Below are 21,094 nucleotides of genomic sequence, written 5' to 3' on the forward strand. Positions count from 1 at the left end.
TCTTTTACTTCATCATTTCTTCCTTTTGCTTTAGCTGCTCGACGTTTGAGAGGAAGTTTCAGAGTCTCCTCTGACATCCATCTTGGTCTTTTCTTTCTTTCCCGTCTTTTCAATGACCTCTTGCTTTCTTCATGTGTGATGTCCTTGATGTCATTCGACAACTCGTCTGGTCTTCAGTCATTAGTATTCAACGTGTGAAATCTATTCTTGAGATGGTTTCTAAATTCAGGTGGGGTATATTCAAGGTCGTATTTTGGCTCTCATGGACTAGCCTATATGATCAGGAGCAGATGGTACTGAAGGAAGAAGTCCAAGCTGCTCTGAAGGCATTGGCGAAAAACAAGGCTCCAGGAATTGATGGAGTATCATTTGAGATGTTTCAACAAACAGATGCAGCACTGGAGGTGGTCACTCATCTATGCCAAGAAATATGGGAGACAGCTTCCTGGCCAACTGACTGGAAGAGATCCATATTTGTGCCTATTCCCAAGAAAGGTGATCCAACCGAATGTGGAAATTATAGAACAATATCATTAATATCACACACAAGCAAAATTTTGCCGAAGATCATTCAAAAATGGCTACAGCAGTATATCGACAGGGAACTGCCAGAAATTCAGGCCGGTTTCAGAAGAGGACGTGGAACCAGGGATGTCATTGCTGATGTCAGATGGATCCTGGCTGAAAGCAGAGAATACCAGAAGGACGTTTACCTGTGTTTTATTGACTATGCAAAGGCATTCGACTGCGTGGATCATAACAACCTATGGATAACACTGAGAAGAATAGGAATTCCAGAACACTTAATTGTGCTCATGAGGAGCCTGTACAGAGTTCAAGAGGCAGTTGTTCAGACAGAACAAGGAGATACTGATTGATTTAAAGTCAGGAAAGGTATACCTTAGGGTTGTATCCTCTCACCATACCTATTCAGTCTGTATGATGAGGAAATAATATGAGAAGCTGGACTGTATGAAGAAGAATGGGGCATCAGGATTGGAGGAAGACTCATTAACAACCTGCGTTACAGATGATACAACCTTGCTTGCTGAAAGTGAAAAAGACTTGAAACACTTGCTGATGAAGATCAAATACCACAGCCTTTGGCATGGATTATACCTCAGCATAAAACAAAAATCCTCACAAGTGGACCAATAAGCCACGTCATGATACATGGAGAAAAGATTGAAGTTGCCAGGGATTTCACTTTACTTGGATCCACAACCAATACCCATGGAAGCAGCAGTCAAGAAATCAAACGACGTATTGCATTGGACAAATCTGCTGCAAAGGACGTCTTTAAAGTGTTGAAAATCAAAGGTGTCACCTTGAAGACTAAGGTGCACCTGACCCAAGCCATGGTATTTTCCATCGCATGATATGCATGCGAAAGCTGGACAGTAAATAAAGAAGATGGAAGGAGAGTTGATGCCTTTGAATTATGGTGTTGGAGAAGAATATTGAATATACCATGGACTACCAAAAGAACAAACAAATCTGTCTTGGAAGAAGTACAACCAGAATGCTCCTTAGAAGCAAGGTTGGCGAGACTGTGTCTTATATACTTTGGACATGTTGTCAGGAGGGATCAATCCCTGAAGAAAGACATCGTGCTTGGCAAAGTACAGGGTCAGTGGAAAAGAGGAAGACCCTTAATGAGATGGATTGATACAGTGGCCACAACAACGGGCTCAAGCATAACAAGGATTATAAGGATGGGGCAGGGCCAGGCGGTGTTTTGTTCTGTGGTACATAAGGTTGCTATGAGTTGGAACTGACTCCACGGCACCTAACGACAACAACAACAGCTGTCAGAGGGCTTGGTGCAGGAGAGTGGACTGAGGGGGCTGTGAAGTCTCCCCCTCCTTTCACCACCCTACCTTTAGAGGGCCCTTTGGTCCCTGTCCTGGCTTCCTCTCTGTCCCACTTGCCTTGCTGTCACCTCTAGCTAGCCAGACTGAGCACCAGGCCTCTCCTTGACAAGAAGCTGCGATTTGTTTGTTGGAGGAGAGGCTGGGGGCCAGGGGAGGGCACTGAGAAGGCTGGAGGCTGAGCTGCATGCCCATCATCCCAGCAGTCCACACTGGGCTTTGGTTGGCAGGACGTACTCATCCACATAAAGGCCCATAGCTTGTTTTTCCTTACCCGTTGCCATCGAGTCCGGTCTGACTCATAGCCATTCTACAGGACAGAGTAGAACTGCCCCATACGGTTTCCAAGGAGCCGCTGGTAGATTCCAGCTGGTGACTTTTTGGTTAGCAGTCGAGATCTTAACCACTGCGTCACCAGGGCTCCCTGCCTTTCCTTAGAAGGCAGTTTAGTGATCATCTGCTGTTATTGGACTGTCCCCTTGGGGCTACTTCTCCCCCTAAGTGGCTTCCCAGAGCTTCCTTCTAACTTCAGACATGACAAAATGAGTTCTGGTTCAGAGGGACGTTACCATTCTCATTGACTATCAAAGGGGAAAAGGCCGCCTTTTCTACCCTGTAACTGTACCCATAATGACTATATAAAGTGTTTACCTTTCCTGCTAAGATGTATGCTGCAGACTCCTCCTTGCTGGTTGCTGGGCATAGTCGCAGCCAGCCGGGTAAGCCGTATCTACCTCCTGCTTAGCACTGTGGCCACGGTGAACAGCGTGCAGAGCCCTGAACACCGTGTCCTCTCCAGGACGGAGCTGGTGGGCCACCTCAGGCAGTTGATGGCTGGGTTTCTTAACTTTAGCATCCTGCATTTGCTTTTTGGCACACATACGCCTTGAGCCCCTGAGCCTCTCCCATCCCACCTGGCCTGGACTGGCTTCTCTCCAGGCTGCTGTACAGCTGTGGTCTTGGGCTTCTCCGGGTTCTTGGGGTAGAGCCAAGGTTTTCTGGACCCCTTGTCCTTCTCTGTCCTGAGTGGTGGTGGTTGTTAGGTGCCCTGGAGCTGGCTCTAGCTCATGGCGACCTTGTGGATGACAGAAGGAAATGTCACCTGGTTTACGCTCTTGTTTTTCTGGAACACATCATCGGGTAGCTTACTCTTGCTTAGTTTTCTGATGCAATTTCCTGTTAGATAATGGTGATATTGTAACTTTATTGATGATGTGAGTTTATTCACTTGGTAAAAGCATCGAAGAGAAATAGCAGAAGTTGGTATGTGAGTATTCTTTAAACTGCAGTAGTTCGTATTGCACTAGAGGTTAAATCAAGGTATTCTATTAAACTCTCAAAAGTTATTAAATACAGGGATGGAGCAGACATAAACCTGGAATTTAAAAAGGATTTCAGTTTTATGAAATAAAATATTATGATTGTTTGCTCACACATTTCTTTAATAAATAAAATACATTAACTGAAGAACGGCGAAAAATCTATATATGTGTTATGATTGTTGTTGTTAATCTTAATGACTCTTCCTACTGTCTTCCAGGTAATCTTGATGTCAGCCACCATTAACTGTAAAGAGTTTGCAGACTACTTTGCGGTTCCTGTTCAGAACCAGATGAACCCTGCGCACATCTTTGAGGTGGAAGGCAAGCCCTATTCGATTGAAGAATATTACCTCAATGACCTGGTGCACATCCACCACAGCAAGGTACCTTGGTGTCTCTGACTCCTGGTGCTGCTGTAACAGAAATACTGCAAGGGAGTGGCTTTACAAACAGAAGTTTATTTTCTTACAAGTGTAGGAGGCTGGCAGTCCTCTAGGGGAAGGCTTTCTCTGTGGACTCTGGGGAAAGGTCTTTGTCTCTGTCAGCTTCTGTTGCCTCGTTCTGTGGCGCTAACCTGGCATGGATCTTCCCCCCTGTCGTGCTTGCTCACTTGGTTGTATGCTTGCTTAGTATCCGCTTTTATATCTCAAAAGAGATTGATTGACGAATACCCTATACTAACACTTCTTCATTAACATAACAAAGAAAATACATTCCCAGATGGGATTATAACCACAGGTATAAAACAAACAAACAAAAACCCTGCTGCCGTTGAGTCTATTCTGACTCATAACGATGCTATAGGACAGAGTAGAACTACCCCATAGGGTTTCCAAGGAGCAGCTGGTGGGTTTGAACTGCTGCCATTTTGGTTAATAGCCGTAGGACTTAAGCACTGTGCCCCAGGGATCCAAAACCACAGGTGTAGGGGTTAGGATTTATAAAGCATGTTTTTGGGGGACACAATTCCATCTGTAACAGTTGACAGACATCTAGTTATCTGGTGCTGCTGTGACAGAAATACCACAAGTGGGTAGCTTTAACAAACAAATGTGTTTTCCCATGGTTTAGGAGGCTAGAAGTCGGAACTGAGAGTGCTGGCTTTAGGGGAAGGTTCTCTCTCTGTGGGCTCTGGGGGAGGGTACTGCCTATTCAGCTTGTTCCCTGGCTCCCTGGAGAGCTCAGTGTGGCTTGGCATCTCCTACCCCATCTCTGCTGCCTTGATTGTTCAGTCTCTTCTGTGTCTAAAAAGAGATTGATTCAATATACATTCTACACTAATCCTGCCGCATTAGCATAACAAAGAGAACCCATTCCCAAATGGAATTGTAACCACAGGCATGGAGGTTAGGACTGACAACACATATGGGGGGGGGGTACAGTTTAGTCCATGACAGTTGTAACCCGTTGTTTCCTGTTCAGTGAGTGTATGTTGTGTTCATCTGTTCTGTCCTGTCCACCCAGCTCCCCGACCAACAAGAGGAAACCACTGTTACTAATTTCTTGTGAACACTTCCAGAAATTATTTTGCCTGTATGAGCAAATATGAATGCATTGTTTCTTCTTTTTACATAAATTCTAGGCACACCTTGCCTTTTCACATCTTTCCATATCAGTCTGTAGCTTTTTCTTTCTCTTTTCAGAGCTGCGTAACTTCCTTTGTGTGGATACACCTGCTGTTATTTATTTAACCAGCCTCCTATGTTTCCTGTCTTTCTTTATTAAAAACAGTGCCGTAGGGAATAACTTTTCCCATGTATCATTTTGCACATGTTGAAGTGTATCTTGTAGGCCAGGGCTCCTCAGCCTTGGAACTGTTGACTGTTTGGGCCAAGTACTACTCTGTGGTGGGGACTGTCCTGTGCATTGTAAGATGCTTAGCAACATCCCGAGCCTTTACCCACCGGATGCCAGCAGCACCCTCTCGCCATTGTGAGACATTTCTGCAACACCCCCGCGTGAGAAACACTGAGTAGTCTGTGCCTTCCTAGAATATGAATTCCTGGAGGTGGGATTGCAGGTGGGTCGGAGGATATATGCCTTTGTGATTCCGATGGACTCAGACAGATTGCTCTGTAGGAGTTTGACTTCTATTGGAAACATCTGTAATGTTGAGGTAAACAGTGGTATCTACTACAATGAGAGGGCTAACTGGGCTTCACCTAGTGTAAGAAGAGGGGCTTTGTCATGTCTAACTGCATCAGAGGGAAGCCAGTGATGACCACTGAAATGTACGTATGGACCATGTTTTGTTTATCTAGTCATCTGTTGGTGGCTGCTTGGCTTGTTTCCACATTTTGGCTCTTGTGAATAGTGGCAGTGAGCATTGATGTACAAATATCTGTTTGAGTCTGCCTTCAGTTCTTTTGGGCATATATATACCCAGGAGTCGGATTGCTGTGCCATAAGGTGATTCTAGGTTAATTTTTTTTTGAGGAACCACCAAACTATTTTCCATAGCGGCTGCGCTGACAACGGCTGAGGGTTCCACTTGCCCACATCCCCGCCAACACTTGGCGTTTTCTTGTAATAACCAATCCGAGTGGGCGTGAGGTGAGGAAGACCTGGTGTCTTAGCAGTGTGTTTAAAAGGTATTCACTGGGCTCGGATTCTCAGAACTCAGTGAGGTTACTTGTGGAATGATGACTTGCTTTCTCCACGGTTTATCTGTTTGCAGGAAAAGAATTCTCCATGGGTTTGGATGCCACTGTTGGGGCTCGTGAAAAGCACACCGCTTTTTATTTCTTTTATGTACAGTTGTGTTATGGTGAATATCAGTTACTGTTTGGATGAAGCAGAAAATTATTTAAGGTAAAAGGAGGAATTTATTAGAAATGCTTCTTCAAAATTACTAGATTAAATGGAAGTAATTATGTCATGCTTACATCACTGAATTGTCGTAATAGTGAGAAACGGATTCCTTGCAGTGCTGGCTGACCTCATCTACACTAAGGAAAAATTGCAAAGCAGTGGTGTTGATAGCTAGCTGTTGATCTCCTGAGAACTTTTTTGTTGTGTGCTTCACAAAATCAAATGCAATGTCTTACCTATTGTAGTTGATAAGTAAAATTATTAATTAAACAATAAAGCCTTTTTTTTCTTGGTGAAGAAAACTCATTATGACTATAAAATAGATTCCGTGGAAATGACGACATCGCCTTTGTGCTGGATATTGTAGGGAGATACTTACATAGCTGTGGCCTTAGTCCCATGAACACTATCAGCTCAGATGGGAAAATCTGACCTGACTCAGGTTTGCGTCCGTGTTGGTGCCCTAGGGCTCTCTGGAGGTGCCTGAGGGGCAGTTTTAAAGCACCTGGGCTCTGTTTCAGAGGCTTTGTTTCCAGTGCACACTTAAAAGTAATCTAGGAACCCCAATGAACCTTGGTAGACAAAAGCCTGTTGTGGTAATGTTACTTCTGTAAAATACAAAGATACATTTTATTGTTAAGTTGGCAAATACAGGTAGACTGTTGCTTTTTCTTGACTGTACTTTTGATTTTCAAGGCAATGAGTTTGGTTTTGGTTGGGTCCCACATTATCATGTTTTAGTCTTAGAGCTCCAAGGTGGGTGCTTGGTAAGGGGAGAGCACTGGCCCTGGGCTCCCTGCATGGTGGGTGTGACTTAACCCATGTCTTCAAGGTCAGGTTCCCTGCCGCCATGTCTTGTCTGTGTCTGTGGGCTCTCCGACTCCGTGCTTGCTCCTCTGGCTGAGTCAGGGGATAGAACACTACAGTCCCATGTGTGTAAGGTGCCTGTAGTAGTGCTGGACACGTGGCAAGCGTGCAGATACTGGCTGCGAGCGGTACTCTCTCTGTTTGGGGTACTTGTTAACAGTGATAAGCTAAAGGAGGGAGTCAGCCCATCCTGCCCCAGGCTCTCCTCCGTGGTCCTATTTTGGTATTTCAGCTCTGCTTTTCTTGTTTTTAGCTTTCTCCTCATCTCCTGGAGGAACCAGTGATAACAAAAGATATATATAAAGTTGCCATCTCCTTAATTCAGATGTTTGATGACTTGGATATGAAAGAGAGCGGGTAAGGGGCACTCCAATTGGTAATGTATGTTAATGTGTATGTGATTTAAAAAAAAAGTTATTCATTTTGAAACTTTTTAGTGTTTACAATATTAAGATATAACTGAGTTTTTTTTTAAATTAACTTTTATTGAGCTTCAAGTGAACGTTTACAAATCAAGTCAGTCTGTCACATATAAGTTTATATACATCTTACTCCCTACTCCCACTTGCTCTCCCCCTAATGAGTCAGCCCTTCCAGTCTCTCCTTTCGTGATAATTTTGCCAGCTTCCAACTCTCTCTATCCTGTAACTGAGTATTTTTTCAGTGATTTTTGTATATCTTTTAAAGTCAGGTTAGTATTTTGAAAATTTTTTTGCTGGCAGTTTTCCGTTTTAAAGTAGTTGAAGCCATGCCGAGTGCAGTTTTAGGACTGCCTGTGAAAAGCTAGGCACCGTTGCCTGAGGATAGGCTAGTTTTTCCAGAAATAAAGAAGTCATATTGTAAGCCGGAGGTAGAATTTAAAGTACCACATTAATAGAAACCCTTGAAAGCTGTTCTTTGCTTTTGTTTTCATTTACTATAAAGATCCATTCCCGACTCTCAGCAGTCTCCTGTGTAATGCAGACACTCAGTTCTCTAGCTGGCTGTTTGAAGCTTGAACATCTTTTTCCTTTGGAACAATTTTATGTTGTAAGTGGTGGTTAGAGTATATAATTTTAAAAAATATTATACTGTATTGTTGGATCTTTACTGTGCTAATTTTACTGCAGCCCGTAAATACCATTTATATTTTGGAACAAGAGACAATGAGAGTGTATATCCTAGCTCCTCATAACAACCAGAGCTAAGTCGCTTTGATAGATTTTCTTTTCTCTCACAAGTTTGTTACCACCACACCCTTTCTCTCTCCATCACGTACACATACTCTCTCTTCCTCATATCCACACTCTCATACCACACACACATTCTCTGTCTCATACCCACACCTTTCTCTCTGTCACACATGGACACACATTCTCTCATACACACACATCTCTCTCTCACTCACACAGAATATTTCTCTGTTTTTAGTCATTAGTCTTAAAATTTAAACTTGCATAAAGTTGTTACCTTCCTCTGAACAACACAGTGGCCTTACAATGAGGTGACTGTAACCCTAGTCACACCCCCCTTCCAGCTTACATGCAATTGTTGATTATTTTACATCTTTTTTACCAGCTCTTACCAACTTGTCTTTTATATCATCATTATGTTTATATTTACCCAATCTACAATTTTTATTTATTCAAAGTAAAGTATTACAATGACATGTACAAAGGGCTGGAGATAGACAACCAAAAGTGAAGAGCACGCTCGACATTTCTCAAGCTGAAAGAACTGAAGAAAAAATTTAAGCCTTGAGTTGGAATAGTAAAGGATTCTATAGGGAAAACAGTAAACAACGCAGGAAGCATCAAAAGAAGATGGAAGGAAGAAGGAAGACACAGAGTCACCGTACCAAAAAGAACCGGTTGATGTTCAACCATTTCAGGGGGTGGCATACGATCAGGAACCGATGGTACTGAAGGAAGAAGTGCGAGCTGCACTGAAGGCTCTGGAGAAAAACAAGGCTCCAGGAACTGGTGGAACACCAATTGAAATATTTCATCAGATGGATGCAGTACTGGAAGTGCTCACTCATCTATGCCAGGAAATTTGGAAGACAGCTACCTGGCCAACCGACTGGAAGAGATCCATATTTATGCCTATTCCCAAGAAGGGTGATCCAAGTGCATGCAGAAATTATTGAACAATATCATTAATATCACACGCAAGGAAAATTTTGCTGAAGATCATTTAAAAGCAGCTGCAGCAGTATATCGACAGGGAACTGCCAGAAATTCAAGCCAGATTCAGAAGAGGACATGAAACAAGGGATGTCATTGCTGATGTCAGATCCTGGCTGACAGCAGAGAATACTAGAAAGATGTTTACCTGTGTTTTATTGACTGTGCAGAGGTATTTAACTGTGTGGATCACAACAAATTATGGAGTCTTAGTTACCTAGTGCTGCTGCAACAGAAATACCACAAGTGGATAGCTTCAACAAACAGAAGTTTATTCTCTCACAGTCTAGTAGGCTGGAAGTCCAAATTCAAGATGTCACCTCCAGGGGAAGGCTTTCTCTGTTGGCTCTGCAGGAAGGTCCTTGTCAACAGTCTTCCCCTAGACTAGGAGCTTCTCCACACAGGAACCCCAGGTCCAAAGGACACGCTCTGCTCCAGGTGCTTCCTTCTTGGTGGTATGAGATCTCCAACTCTCTGGTCACTTCCCTTTCCTTTCATCTCTTATAAGATAAAAGGCGATGTAGGCCATACCCCAGGGAAACTCCCTTTACATTGGATCAGGGACGTGACCTGAGCAAGGTCCTACCTTAATCTTCTTCAACAAAATCCAGTCTTGCCTCATTAATCACAGGCAGAGATCAGGATTTATAACATATACCAAAAAAACCCAAAAACTTTTTGTTGTCGAGTCAATTCTGACTCATAGTGACCTTATACGACAGAGTAGAACTGCCCCATAGAGTTTCCAAGGAGCACCTGGTGGATTCAAACTGCTGAATTGGTTAGCAGCTGTAGCTCTTAACCACCACACCACTAGGGTTTCCTTACAACATACAGGAAAATTATATCAATCACAAAATAGAGGACAATTACGAAGTACTCGGAATCATGGCCTAACCTAGTTGACACAAATTTTGGGGGGACACACAGTTCAATCCATGACATATGGATAACATTGTGAAGAATGGGAATTCCAGAAGACTTAATTGTGCTCACGTAGAACCTGTACATAGATCAAGAGGCAGTCATTTGAACATGACAAGGGGATACTGCGTGATTTAAGGTCAAGAAAGGTGTGCATCAGGGTTGTACCTTTTACCATACACATTCAGTCTGTATGCTAAGCAGATAATACAAAAAGCTGGAGTATATGAGGAATAATGCATCATCAGGGTTGGAAGAAGACTTATTAACAACCTGCTTATGCAGATGACACAACCCTGCTTGCTGAAAGTAAAGAGGACTTGAAGTTACTGATGAATTTCAAAGACCACAGCCTTCAGTACGGATCACACCTCAACATAAAGAAAACAAAAATCCTCACAACTGGACCAACGAGCAACATCATGATAAACGGAGAAAAGATTGAAGTTGTTAAGGATTTCATTTTACTTTGATCCACAATCAACACCCATGGATGCGGCAGCCAGGAAATCAAAAGATTCATTTCACTGGGCAAATCTACTGCAAAGGACCTTTTTTAAAGTGTTGAGAAGCAAAGATGTCCCCTTGAAGACTAAGGTGCACCTGCCCCAAGCCATGGTGTTTTCAAATCACCTCATATGCATGTGAAAGCTGGACAGTGAATAAGGAAGATCGAAGAAGCTGCCTTTGAATTGTGGTGTTGGGGAAGAATATTGAATATACCATGGACTGCCAAAAGAACAAATTTGTCTTGAAAGAAGTACAACCAGAATGCTCCTTAGAAGCAAGGATGCCGAGACTCTGTCTCACCTACTTTGGACATGTTCTCAGGAGGGATCAGTCCTTGGAGAATGACATCATGCTTGGTAAAGTAGAAGGTCAGCGAAAAAGAGGAATACCCTCAACAGGGTGGATTGACATAGTGGCTACAGCAAAGGGCTTAAGGGCTCAAGCATAACAAGGATTGTGAGGATGGTGCTGGACTGGGCAGTGTTTTGTTCTGTCGTGTGTAGGGTCACTGTGGGTCGGAACTGACCCGCTGGAACCTAACAACAGCATCAACAGTCCATAGCTGTTACGTATTCATCAGTCTATCTTGCATCTTAGACTTTCCTTCCTGGATCATTTTCATTTTTTCTAAAGGCTTTCAAAGGTTCCTGTAATAAGGGTCTGTTGGTAGATTTTCTCAATTTCTGTTTAGCTAAAAATGTTTGTATTTCACTCTCATTCTTGAAATACAGTTTTGTTAGGTGTAAAATTCTAGGTTGAGATATTATTTCTTTCCTTATATTTTCTTTTTCTAATTATTTAAATGATTAGTTTACATACAGTAAAATGCACCCATTTTTATCGTTCTGTCTTTTGATGATATTTTCCCATTATCTTCTGGCTTCTGGAATTACAGTGAGAAGGCTGATTTGTCTAATTGCTCCTTGTCGGTAAATCCATCTTTTTGCTCTGCTGAATTTCACATGTATTCTTAGACGTTGTGTAGTTTCATTGCTATGAGTAGACATAAATTTGTTTTTATTTATCTTCCTTCAGAACCACTGGGCTTATGGAATCTGATCAATTCTGGAAAATTCTCACCATTACCTCTTCAAATATTGCCTCTCCCTCTTTTTCTGTTCTTTCTGGGACACTGATTAACCATAGATTAGCTCCTATCCCATTCTGTCATTTAAATCTCTTTCATCTTTTGTGTTTTTCGTCTTCTTGTCTTGCTGGGCTGCAGTCTGGGTAATTTTTAAAATAAATATCGTCTGCTTCAGTGCCTCTCCATTTCATCTAATCTACTGGTAAACCTGTCTTTAAACGTTTTTCTTGTGGTGGATGTATATACAATGAAACGTTCACTGATTCCACATACACGCTTCAGTGACGTCGATTACATTTTTCATGTTGTGCAACCATTATTGCTATCTTTTTCCAAGTTATTTCACCACTATTAACATAAATTCAATGCCCATAAGCAAAAACGTCTCCTTTCCCCCTCCGTCCCACCCTTGGTAACCATTAGTAATCTTTGGTTTCTATATCATTGCTTATTTCATGTAAATGAGAACCTATAGTATTTGTCCTTTTGTGACTGATTTATCTCACTAAAACAGCACAGTGTTCTCAAGGTTCATCCACGTTGTGGCATTCGTCAAGCCTTCATTTGTCTTTATGGCTGCATAATATTCCATTGTATGGACACACCATGTTTTGTTTATCCTTTCCTCTGTTGATGGACATTTTGGTTGTTTTCACCTTTTGACTAATTGTGAGAAGTGCTGCAATGAATACTGGTGTACAGGTTTCTGTTTGTGTTCCTGCCTTCACTTCTGCTGGGTATATTCCTAGGATTAAGATTGTTGGGTCGTATGATAATTCCGTGTTTAACTTTTTGAGGAACTACCAAACTGTTTTCCGTAGCTGCTGTTCCATTTTACATTCCCACCAGCCACAGACGAAGGTCCCAGTGTCTCCACAGCCTCACCAACACCTGCACTTTTTCATTCTTTTGGTCACTGCCATTCTAATGGGGTGAGGTAATATCTCATTATGGTTTTGATTTGCATTTCCCTAATGGCTAATGTCTTTGAGCATCTTTTTATGTGCTTGTTGGCCATTGGAATATTTTCTTTGGTGAAATGTCTGTTCAAGTTGTTTGTCCATTTTTTTTTATTGGGTTATCTTTTTATTCTTAAATTGTAGGAGTTTTAAAAAATATATTTTGGATATTAGAGGTTTATTGGATATATGATTCCTGAAAAAATTTCCCCAGTCTGTACATTGTCTTTTCATTGTGTTGAACTTGTCTCTTTTTTTAATCTCATGTATTATATTTTTCATTTCTAAAATTTTAATTTTTCTAGATATGACTGATCATTCCCTTCAACTTTTTTATGAAAGAAATTTAATATATAGAACAGTTAAAAGGATAGTACAACAAACAACTATATATTGTTTATCTATGTTCAATGATGGTTAGCCTTTTGCTGTGTTTTATTTATATTTTATTCTGAAGCACCTGAAAGAAAGAGTCCTTTGAGTATTTTGGCATGTGCCTGCACTGCCCTTCCTCTGGAGACTCAGTCTGTGTTCGTTGGTTGTGACTGCAGGAATCTCCTAAGGATAGGAGCCCTGGTGGCACAGTGGTTAAGAGCTGCTACAGCTGCTAACCAAAAGGTTGGCAGTTGGAATCCAGCAGCCACTCCTTGGAAACCCTGTGGGGGCAGTTCTGCACTGTCCTATAGGGTCACTGTGAGTTAGAATCGACTCGACGGCAGTGGCTTTGGTTTTTTTGGTCTGAGGATAAGGACGTTCTCCTACATAACCACAGAATCGTGTCACTGTGACGGTTGACAACGATTCCGCAGTGTTACTCAGTATCTGCCTGATAGTCGCATTTCCTCCAGTTTTCTCAAGAATCTTTTATACAGCCGTTCCCCTCCCCCCGAAACTGGATCCTAGCACGTTTTACACATTGTGACTTTTTTTCCACTCAGCATAAAGTTTCCAAGGTTGATCCATGTTGTAGCATGTGTTGGCACTTCATTCCTTTTTGTGGCTGAATAATATTCCATTGCATGGATAATACCATGTTTTGTTTGTTCATCTGTTGATGGACACCTGGGTTGCTTCTGCCTTTTGGGTGTTATGAATAATGTCGCTGTGAACATTTGTGTGTAACTTCCTGTGTGTGTGTTTATTTTCATTTCTGCTGCTTATCCACCTAGGAGTAGAACTGCTTCATCATATAGTAACTCTGTGTTTGATCTTTTGAGAAACCGCTCCTTAGAAACCCTATGAGGTAGTTCTACCCTGCCCTATAGGGTCACTATGAGTTGGAATTGACTCAATGGCAATGAGTTTTAATGGGTGTAGTAACTCCGTTTGATCATTTGAGAAACTGACAGACTGTGTTACATTCCAGACAGCAGTGTGTGAGGGTTCTGGTTTTTCCACATCCTTGCCAACACTTGTTGTTGCCTGACTTTTTGATGCCAGCCATCTTGCTGGGTATTGAGTAGTATGTCTTTGTGGGTTTGATTTGCACTCTCCTGTTGACTAGTGATGTCGAGTATCTTCTCATGTGCCTGTTGGCCATTTGCAGGTCCCTAGGTGGTGCAAACAGTTTGGACTCACCTGCTAACCTAAAGGTTGGCTGTTTGAACCCACGCAGGTGATCTGCTTCCATTAAGAATATAGCCAAGATGCGGAGAGATTGGAACTCTCATACACTGCTGGTGGGATTGTAAAATGGTACAACCACTTTGGAAATCCATCTGGCGTTATCTTAAACAGTTAGAAATAGAATTACCATACAACCCAGAAATCCCACTCCTCGGAATATACCCTAGAGAAACAAGAGCCTTCACACAAACAGATATATGCACACCCATGTTTATTGCAGCTCTGTTTACAATAGCAAAAAGCTGGAAGCAACCAAGATGTCCGTCAACGGATGAATGGGTAAATAAATTGTGGTATATTCACACAATGGAATACTACGCATCGATAAAGAACAGTGACGAATCTCTGAAACATTTCATAACATGGAGGAATCTGGAAGGCATTATGCTGAGCGAAATGTCAGAGGCAAAAGGACAAATATTGTATAAGACCACTATTATAAGATCTTGAGAAATAGAAAAAACGGAGAAGAACACATACTTCTGTGGTTACAAAGAGGGGAGGGAGGGAGAGGGTTTTTTATTGATCAATCAGTAGATAAGAACTGCTTTGGGCGAAGGGAAAGACACTCAATACAAGGAAGGTCAGCCTAATTGGACTGGACTAAAAGCAAAGAGGTTTCCGGGATAAAATGAAAGCTTCAAAGGTCAGAGGAGCAGGGGCTGGGGTCTGGGGAACATGGTTTGAGGGGACTTCTAAGTCAATGGGCAAAATAATTCTATTATGAAAACATTCTGCATTCCACTTTGAATTGTGGCGCCTGGGGTCCTAAATGCCAACAAGCGGCCATCTAAGATACATCAATTGGTCTCAACCCACCTGGAGCAAAGGCAAAGGAAGAACACCAAGGTCACACGACAACTAAGAACCCAAGAGACAGAAAGGACCACATGAACCAGAGACCTACATTATCCTGAGACCAGAAGAACTAGTTGGTGCCCGGCCACAATCGATGTCTGCCCTGTCAGGGAGCACAACAGACAACTCCTGAGGGAGCAGGAGACCAATGGGATACAGACCCCAAATTCTCATAAAAAGACCATACTTAATGGTATGACTGCGACTAGAGGAATCCCGGAGGCAATGCTCCCCAGACCTTCTGATGGCACAGGACAGGAACCATCCCCGAAGACAACTCACCAGGCATGAAAAGGACTGGTCAGCGGCGGGGGAGAGAGATGCTGATGAAGAGTGAGCTAATTAAATCAGGTGGACACTGGAGAGTGTGTTGGCAACTCTTGACTGGAGGGGGGATGGGAAGATAGAGAGAGAGGGAAGATGGCAAAATTGGCACGAAACGAGAGACTGAAAGGGCTGACTCAATAGGGGGAGAGCAAGTGGGAGAAGGAGTAAGATGTATGTAAACCTACATGTGACAGACTGATTGGAATGGTAAATGTTCACTTGAAGCTTAATAAAAATTAATTAAAAAAAAAAAAAAAGAATATAGTCAAGAAAGCCCTGTGGAGCAGTTCTACTGTGTAACACATGGGGCCACTATGCGCCAGAATCAGCTTGATGGCAACTAACAACAGCATTGGGCATTTGCATGTTTGTTTGAATTATTTGTCTTTTCATTTTGTGTTGTAAATTTTTTTTTTTTTGTCTCTACACTTTTAAAAAAATTTTTATTGTGCTTTAAGTGAAAGTTTACAAATTAAGTCAGTCTCTCACACAAAAACTTATATATACCTTGCTATACGGGTTATGGGATACACTCCTAATTGCTCTCCCCCAATGAGACTGCCCGCTCCCTCCCTCCACTCTCTCTTTTCATGTCAAATTTCGTGTCCATTCCGCCAGCTTCCAACCCCCTCTACCCTCCCATCTCCCCTCCAGGCAGCAGATGCCAACACAGTCTCAAGTGTCCACCTGATCCAAGAAGCTCACTCCTCACCAGCATCCCTTTACATCCCATTGTCCAGTCCAATCCCTGTCTGAAGAGTTGGCTTTGGGAATGGTTCCTGTCCTGGGCCAACAGAAGGTCTGGGGGCCGTGACCACTGGGGTCCTTCTCAGTCAGACCACTGAGTCTGGTCTTTTTATGAGAATTTGGGGTCTGCATCCCACTGCTCTCCTGCTCCCTCAGGGGTTCTCTGTTGTGCTCCCTGTCAGGGCAGTCATCTGTTGTAGCCGGGCACCATCTAGTTCTTCTGATCTCAGGATGATGTAGTCTCTGCTTTATGTGGCCCTTTTTATCTCTTGGCCTGGTAATTACCTTGTGTCCTTGGTGTTCTTCATTCTCCTTTGGTCTAGGTGGGTTGAGACCAATTGACGCATCTTAGATGGCCACTTGCTAGCATTTAAGACCACAGACACCACTCTCCAAAGTGGGATGCAGACTGTTTTCTTAATGGATTTTATTATGCCAGTTGATTTAGATGTCCCCTGAAACCATGGTCCCCAAATGCCCGCCCCTGCTACGCTGGCCTTTGAAGCATTCAGTTTATTCAGGAAACTTCTTTGCTTTTGGTCGAGTCCAGTTGTGCTGACCGCGCCTGTGTTGTGTGTTGTCTTTCCCGTCACCTAAAGTAGTTCTTATCTCCCATCCAATTAGTGAAACCCTTCTCCCACCTTTCCTCCCTCCCCTCTCTTGCAACCACCAAAGAATATTTTCTTTTCTGTTTCAACTATTTCTCGAGTTCTTATAATAGTGGTCTTATACAATATTTGTCGTTTTTTTTTTTTTTTTACATATTCTAGATATAAGTTCCTTATCAGATATATAATTTGCCAATATTTTCCCTCATTCTCCGGGTTATCTTTTCACTTTCTTGATGGTGTCCACTGAAGCACCAAAGTTTTAAGTTTGGTGGAGTCCAGTTGATCTATTTTTTTCTTTTGTTGCTCATGTTTTTCGTGTCATGTTTAAGAATCCTTTGCTAAATCCAAGGTCATGGATTGAATTGTGTTCCCCCAAAATATGTTTATCAGTTTGGCTAGGCCACGATTCCCAGTATTGTGTGATTGTTTACATTTTGTCACCTGATGTGATTTTCCTATATGTTATAAATCCTAACTCTATGATGTTAATGAGGTGGGATAGGCAGCACTTATGTTAATAAGGCAGGACTCAATGTACAAGATTGGATTGTGTCTTGAGCCAGTCTCTTTTGAGTTATAAAAGAAAGAAGTGAGCAGAGAGAGCGGGGGACCTCGTTACCATCAAGAAAGCAGCGCCGGTAGCAGAGTGCATCCTTTGGACCCAGGGTTCCTGCGTGGAGAAGTTCCTAGTCCAGGGGAAGATTAATAACAAGGACCTTCCTCTAGAGCTGACAGAGAGAAAGAGCCTTCCCCTGGAGCTGGTACCCTGAATTTGGACTTGTAGCCTACTAGACAATGAGAAAATAAATTTCTCTTTGTTAAAGCCAGCGACTTGGTGGTATTTCTGTTACAGCAGCACTAGATGACCAAGACAGTTTTCCTCTAAGAGTTTTATAGTTTCAGCGTTTTCCTTGTTGATCTTCTGCCTAAATGTTCTATCCATTATTGAAAGTGGGGTATTGAAGTCTGTAGTTTTGTGTTCCTGTTTTGTTCCTGACCTCAGCAGATTTCCCTCACTATTTTGAGGGTGGTTTTTAAAAGTAGGTGTATCTCTAGACCATCACATGTCTGGAAGTGGCATCTGGCATAATTTGTATTTATTTTCCTTTTTCCATTTTCTTTCTTTTTGAAAACCTTTATGTGGATATTGGTCTTTTTGTGTTCATCCTCTGCTTTTTCTTCTCTTTTCTATCACATTTCCCTCCTACTTTCTTTCTCTGTCACATTTTTAATTTCCAAGACTTTTGTTGTTGTTGTAATTTGAATGTTTTTATTTATAACCCACCTCTTCCTGGTTTTTGAATTCAGTGCAGCCTTATATCATGAGGATATTGTAAAATATTTCCTATTCCTTGCATGCTCTGTCTTTGCTCTGAGGGTCTTTTTCTGGGTGATTGTGGTTGTTGTCTTTCATGTTGGAGCTTTTTCTCCGGTGTTCAGTGACCCTGGGATGCCCGTGCATCAGTCGCCACAGTTTACCATTGACCATTATTACTGGAAAGAGGGGAACTAAAGGGACCCCTGTGAGGCCCCGGTCTCCAGACGCAGTCCTCTGTGCAGCATCCCGGTTTCCACATGGGATCAGATTAACTGCCCTCTGGCTATACAAAGATGCATTTCTTGCCTGTGGGATCAATGGTATGAGGAGCCCAAAACAGTCAGCCTGGCTTCCAGTTCCATGGGACCATGGCCGCCATCTCTGGTGGAAGTGTTTGGCTCAGTGAGTTAGGTGCCCAGCAGAAAACAGCTGTGGAACTAGGAAGCAGAACGCTTCAGGGAATTTCAGGTGTAATAGTGACAGGGCCAGCTCCTGCATCCACGCCTTGCCCACTGGACCTGGTCTTCTGGCTCTGGCAGCGGCACCATGGGTTAGCACTGTCATAAAGCATTTGCCCCTCCTGTAGGACTGCACCCAGCAGGCACAGCAGCTAGGCCTTCTAGAAGCATTCTTGTTATCTCTCACGCAGCTGCGTCTGGGCACACGTAAGAGCAGTGGGTATTGTGAGCCCATTGGCGGAGTAGGGTGCACTCCTTGGCTGGAGGCCTGTGGTCTGGAAAACTCCGGAAACATAAAGGATGTCGGGAGGTCCATGACGCGTGGTGCCGACAGAAGCATTACGGGCAGGGAAGGCAGATCTACAACCAGGGTAGTATGTGTATCCATTCCCACGAGAACAGATCACCACCCCTTCGTGATGGAAGGGATCCAGTGTAATCTGTCTGCCCTCAGTTGGCTGGCTTGGTTCCCAGAGAATGGCGCCACATTCAGAACTTGGTATTATCCCTCCCCTCTGGCTGACTGGTACTCAGCAGTGGCAGCAGCCAGATCGGCCATGGTCAAGGAAGGTCTACATTGTTAAGTTTGTACATCAGCCTCCACCCCGCTACCGTGGCCACTCTGTCCGTGGACATGGAACAACCCCAACTGGACGGGAAGGCGCTGGCTGACATCCTGCCCACTGATGGTTAAAGCCTTCCTCATCATGGCTGCCCACCCCAGTAGGCTCTCACCAAACGTGCTTGTCATCAATCTTCCAATCTGGTCATTTCCAAGGCCCTGATGAACTGGCCAACCCACTGGCTCTGCACGTCGTCCATGGTAGTGGACCCTGCCTCACGGCCATGTTGCCTTCTGCAGGATGGAAGGCTTGACCTTCGCTCTCTGGAGGACCTCCCTTCCATGCTGTTTGGCAGCACCCCGAGTGGGGCCGTCCATCCATGGCTGTAGCCAGCATTCCATGCTGACCCACCTATAAAGCAGGCCTGCCCTCTCATGGTGGCTGCCCCATGAGTCATTGGTGGGGTGACCCCAGGGAGGGGTGACCGAGTAGAGGTGCAGCACCAGGAGAGGCTGAGGCCCCTGCTGTTGCACTGATGGTACAACTAACATCCCCTCCCCTTCCTGGCATAGCCTGTAGTGTTGTGGCTTGGCTTTCTGTGGCTGCCTCCTTGCTCATCCATCACCTCCTCCAAGAAGCCTTCCCTAACCGTCGTTTTTGCAAGAGCTCCATACAAACCCTGCCCCCCGCCACACTCTTCATCGTGCCACCCTGTTTGTTTCCTTCTTGGTTTTACAGCCAAACAGAAGGTGTCTTGTCTGCTGACCTGCTTCTTGTCTGTCTCTCCAGTGGGAGTATGAACCCCAAAGAGAGGGGCCCTGTCTCTCTGGTTACCGCAGCGCTGTCTGCATAAGGGAGGGCCTGGTGTGTCGTCAGAACTTGTGGGTTTGTGGGAGAGTCAAAGTTGTCATTTCACAGAAAAGTAAATGTCTTGATGGTGATGGCGATGTTCACCTATAAAAATGCTTTCTGATAATAATTTGGACTCTTTAAAGCTTAAATTTTGCTTTTAGTTATTTTAAATGTTTTGTGTTTTGAAGTTGTGGATTAACATAACTAAATTTCAAGGGACACTTACAGGTTCTGTGTTTGTACAGGTGAGAAGGTAGGAGTTGGGAGGCCTGGGTCCACATCCTCACGCTCCTGCGATAGATTGGCTCTTGGCCTTGGATGGGGTCTCCTCTTGGGCCTCTGTGTTTCCTTATGTAAAACATTAGACTGGGTGACCTGTACCAGCCTTCCAAGGTCAAAGCTGGTACTATTAGGATTCTAGAAAGACAGTGACTGTCATCGCCTTCATTAATATTTGTGCCCATCACCTTCCCAACAGGAACACGACCTGGTCAGGGGCCCACATTGTGGCGGAACGGAGCAGTGTGCTAGTGTTTTTGCCAGGTGAGCAACATGGTTTTGGAACCTGGACTGTGAAGTTTGGAGAGAGGCGAAGTTCAAGTCTAGCACAATATTTAGAAGTAGAGTTCTCCATGTGAGTTGTTCTTTCTGAACACTGAGAACACAGACAAATGTGGCTTCCTGCTTGACTTTTTGCTATAACTTTTGTATTTCTGAAAAGGTTTCTCACTGACAATGAAGAGTTTAACTTTTTGAAGACAGTCTTGCCATCTTCAGAATTTTTAATAAAATATTTGGCCTTGTTAAGCTTGCTGTTTCGTGTGTGGTTATAAATGTGAGGTAACTGTCATCAGTCTACAGTTTAAGTTTAGTTAGTAACCTGTTGCTGTTGTAATACCATGAGCTTCACCAGGGTGTCCTTGAGCTCCTTTCGCAGTGTTCGAGAGACAGGCTTTTAAAATACCAGAGAAGGTTAACTTATTTCAAACTGTACTTTTTCAAAATGATCTTTTTACTTTTTTATCAAGTGGTATAGGTTGATGAAATACTGTGACAGTAATTCAGGTGTTTTAGAGTACATGCACGTTTGTGCTCATAGTGATGGGGAGGACAAAGAGGTATGCCAGAAAGGAGTGCACCAGGAGAGTTTAAAACCTGGATCACGTTCTGCTCAGGCTGATTTGGTGGGTTAGCTTTATGTCCCAAAAACAGCCATCA

The 21,094-nt window shown here is 43.3% G+C and overlaps 1 protein-coding gene across 2 annotated transcripts in view; it reads left to right on the forward strand.

The window, feature by feature from the left end:
- TDRD9 (tudor domain containing 9) overlaps positions 1-21,094 on the forward strand; it is a 147,788-nt gene that overhangs the window by 56,439 nt on the left and 70,255 nt on the right. For both annotated transcript variants that reach the window (XM_049897976.1, XM_049897977.1), the window contains exons 7-9: positions 3,412-3,576; positions 7,125-7,228; positions 20,355-20,419. In XM_049897976.1, coding sequence (XP_049753933.1) covers positions 3,412-3,576; positions 7,125-7,228; positions 20,355-20,419 — 334 coding nt within the window. The remainder of the gene's footprint in view (positions 1-3,411; positions 3,577-7,124; positions 7,229-20,354; positions 20,420-21,094) is intronic.

Source organism: Elephas maximus, chromosome 10 (genome assembly GCF_024166365.1).
Source record: "Elephas maximus indicus isolate mEleMax1 chromosome 10, mEleMax1 primary haplotype, whole genome shotgun sequence".
Taxonomy (NCBI): Eukaryota; Metazoa; Chordata; class Mammalia; order Proboscidea; family Elephantidae; genus Elephas; species Elephas maximus.